Genomic DNA, 3594 nt, shown 5'->3' with positions numbered 1-3594 from the left:
ACTGTCTGACCCTAATAAATCATAGCTTTGTTATGGCTTGAACTGTGTCTCCCTAAAATATGTGATGGAATTCTAACGCCTATACCTGTTGATGTTTTCTTTGTTATATTAATAAGCTCATATCAGTGGAAGGTATGTCCTAAACCTAATCACTTCTGAGTTATAAAAATAGAAGATTAGACACAGAAGCAGACACGGGGGAAGAAAGATGCTATCAGATGATGACAGAGGCAGATGAATCTACAAGCCCAGGAACTCCAAGAAATGCTGGCTAGTAAAAGCTGAAATAGGCAAAGAGAGACCTCTCCTTACAGCCACACTCTGAATTCACACTTCTAGCCTCCTAAACTGTGAGAAAATAAACTTCTTTTCTTTAAAGTCACTCAGTTGTGGTGTTTCTGTTACAGCAGCGCTAGAAAACTAAGATACCTTGCAACTGTATCATACAAACTTCTGTTCAACCCATGATCTTGCCACACGTTGATCTCCAGTTGGACCTGGCAAAACCAGATATTCTCCAAAACCTACCTTCTCCTACTCTCAAACTCTGCTTCTCTATCTGCAGGGAAGATTGTGAGGTGGGTGGAGAAGTTACCTGAAGGGAATGTATTTGCTAGTTTATGGGGAGATGTTTAAGAAGCCCTGCTGGCACAGTGGTTAAGTGCTTGGCTGTTAATCAAAAGGTCGATGGTTTGAACTCACCAGCCATTCTGTGGGAGAAAGACATGGCAGTCTGCTTCTATAAAAATTACAGCCTTGGAAACCCTATGGGGTAGTTCTACTCTGTCCTGTAGGGTCAGTGTGAGTTGAGATCCACTCAATGGCACACAACAACAAAATGTGTTCAGATGACTGGCAACAGTTCTTCTACTAATAATTATTTTTAAGGCTATTCATTTATTTTGACATACTTATCTAAGATTAAATAAAGAAACACAGCAATAATTTAATATTTATGCGTAGCTCCTCCTCACTCAGTATCTAATGAAATCTCTTCACCAGAAATAGCTAAGAAACTACATCACCGATAACTTGTCTTTGGCTCTGACAGTCTTCATCCATGTTGCCCACATTGTTCTTCTCCTGTGACCAACACTAGGAAGATTCTTTATAGTTGTGGAAATTTTACTCTTTTCCTATTCAGTTTCTCAAATTTCTCACTTCAATGCTATTTCCTCTTATTTAATCTGCAAAGGAAAAAAAAGAAAGAAAGATAAAAGACCAGGTGGTCTTTATCATTACAATGGAAATGGCTTCTTTGTCTGTTTACTCAAACAGCCACTTTTCTCTCAAACCCAGGAGTTCAGTGTTCAACTAGATTTTCTTGTCTCCCTCTCTTTGTCCTATAGAAAGCTAAGTGCTCTATACTGCAGTAAAGAAATGGGAAAGATAACCACATGCTATGGATAAGATTGTGTCCCCCAGAAAGATAAGTTGGAATCTGTTTTAATTTTCTAGTGCTGCTATAACAGAAATATCACAAGCGGATGGCTTTAACACAGAGAAGTTTATTCTCTCCCAATCTAGTAGGTTAGAAATCCAATTTCAGGGCCCCAGCTCCAGGGGAGGGTTTTCTCTCTCTGTCGGCTCAGGAGGAAGGTCCTTGTCATCAATCTTCTCAGGTCGAAGAGCTTCTCAGCTCAGGAACCCTGGGTCCAAAGGACATGCTATTTTCCTGGCTCTGGTTTCTTGGTGTTATGAGGTCCCCCATGTCTCTCTGCTTGCTTATCGCTTTTATATCTCAAAAGAGATTGACTTAAGACACAAACTAATCCTGCAGATTGAGTCCTGCCTTATTAACGTAACTGCCTCTAATCCCACCTCATTAACATCATAGAGGTAGGATTTACAACACCTAGAAAAACCACATCAGATGACAAAATGGTGGACAATCACACAATACTGGGAATCATGGCCTAGCCAAGTTGACATACATTTTTAGGAGTGGCGTAGTGGTTAAGAGCTACGGCTGCTAACCAAAAGGTGGGCAGTTCAAATCCACCAGGGGCTCCTTGGAAGTCGTATGGGGCAGTTCTACTCTGTCCTATAGGGTCACTATGAATTGGAATCGACTTGATGGCAATGGGTTTTTTTTTTCTTTTTTTCTTTTTTAATATCACCAAGAAAGTAGTGCCAGGAGCAGAGTGCATCCTTTGTACCCAGGGTCGCTGCACTGAGAAACTCCTAGACCAGGGAAAGATTAATGATGAGGATCTTCCCCCAGAGCTGACAGAGAGAGAAAGCCTTCTCCTGGAGCTGAAACCCTGAATTTGGACTTCTAGCCTACTGGACTGTGAGAGAATAAACTTCTGTTTGTTGAAGCCACTCACATGTCATATTTCTGTTATAGCAGCACTAGATAACCAACACAGAATCCTAACCCCTATGCTCTTGAATGGAGCTCTGGTGGCAAAATGATTAAGAGTTAGACTGCTAACTGAAAGGTCGGTAGTTGGAATCCACTGGTCGCTTTTTGGAAACCCTATGGGGCAGTTCTGCTGTCCTATAGGGTCACTATGAGTCAGAATTGACTCCACGGCAATGGGGTATACTTGTGAATAAAGTCCCTAGGTGATGTAAATGGTTAGCATTTGACTGCTAACCTGAAAGTTGGCAGTTCCAACCCCCTCAACAGTACCATGAAAGAAAAGGCCTGAAAATCTGTTTCCATTAAGAAAATTCTATGAAGAAGTTTTATTCTGTAACACATAAGGTTGTCATGAGTCAGAGTAGACTGGAAGGCAACTAACAACAACAACATACCTATGAATATGACCCCATTTGGGAATAGGTTTCTCTTTTCTTATGTTAATGAGGAAATACAAGGTGGGTCTTAAACCTAATCACTTTAGAGTAGTGTCTTATAAAGGGGAGTATAGACACAAGGAGACACACATATGAGGGTAGACGGAAAGTGCAGATGGTAGCAGATGCGTCTACAAATCCAGGAACTCCAAGGATTGAGTAGCTGAAAGAGACAAAGAAGAACCTTCTCTTAGAGCTGACATTCTAGAAGTCCTAATTTGGACTTCTAGCTTCCTGAACTGTGAGAATATAAATTTCTGCTCTTTAAAGCCACCCACTTTGTAGTAATTTTTATTATGGCAGTGTTAGGAAACTAAAACATCACCTGACTGAGGAATAAGCTAAAATTAAAATCATTGTTAGGTGCTGTCAGGTCGGTTCCGACTCATAACAACCCTATGTACAACGGAACGAAACACTGTTCCGTCCTGCGCCATGCTCCCAATCATTGCTATGCTTCAGCTCATTGTTTCAGCCACTGTGTCAGTCCATCTCATTGAGGGCCTTCCTCTTTCTCGCTGACTCTCTACCAAGCATGATGTAATTCTCCAGGGACTGGTCCCTTCTGATAACATGTTCAAAGTATGTGAGATGAAGTCTTGCCATCCTTGCTTCTAATGAGCATTCTGGTTGTACTTCTTCCAAGACAAGTTTGTCTGTTCTTCTCGCAGTCCACGGTATAGTCAATATTCTTTTCTAACACCATAATTCAAAAGCATCAATTCTTCTTTGGTCTTCTTTACTCTTTGTCCAGCTTTCACATGCATATGACACGAATGAAAACATCAT

The 3594-nt window shown here is 41.0% G+C and overlaps 1 protein-coding gene across 1 annotated transcript in view; it reads left to right on the top strand.

Annotated features, from left to right (window-relative positions):
- The first annotated feature begins 464 nt into the window (after positions 1 to 464).
- LOC111822826 (beta-defensin 110-like) overlaps positions 465 to 3594 on the top strand; it is a 9170-nt gene continuing 6040 nt past the window's right edge. Inside the window, exon 1 of the mRNA XM_023742672.1 lies at positions 465 to 578. Coding sequence (XP_023598440.1) covers positions 465 to 578 — 114 coding nt within the window. The remainder of the gene's footprint in view (positions 579 to 3594) is intronic.

This window comes from Trichechus manatus, unplaced genomic scaffold (assembly GCF_000243295.1).
Source record: "Trichechus manatus latirostris isolate Lorelei unplaced genomic scaffold, TriManLat1.0 scaffold00215, whole genome shotgun sequence".
NCBI lineage: Eukaryota > Metazoa > Chordata > Mammalia > Sirenia > Trichechidae > Trichechus > Trichechus manatus.
The sequence above is the reverse complement of the archived record's forward strand: the minus strand, read 5'-3'. Positions and strand labels throughout refer to the sequence as shown.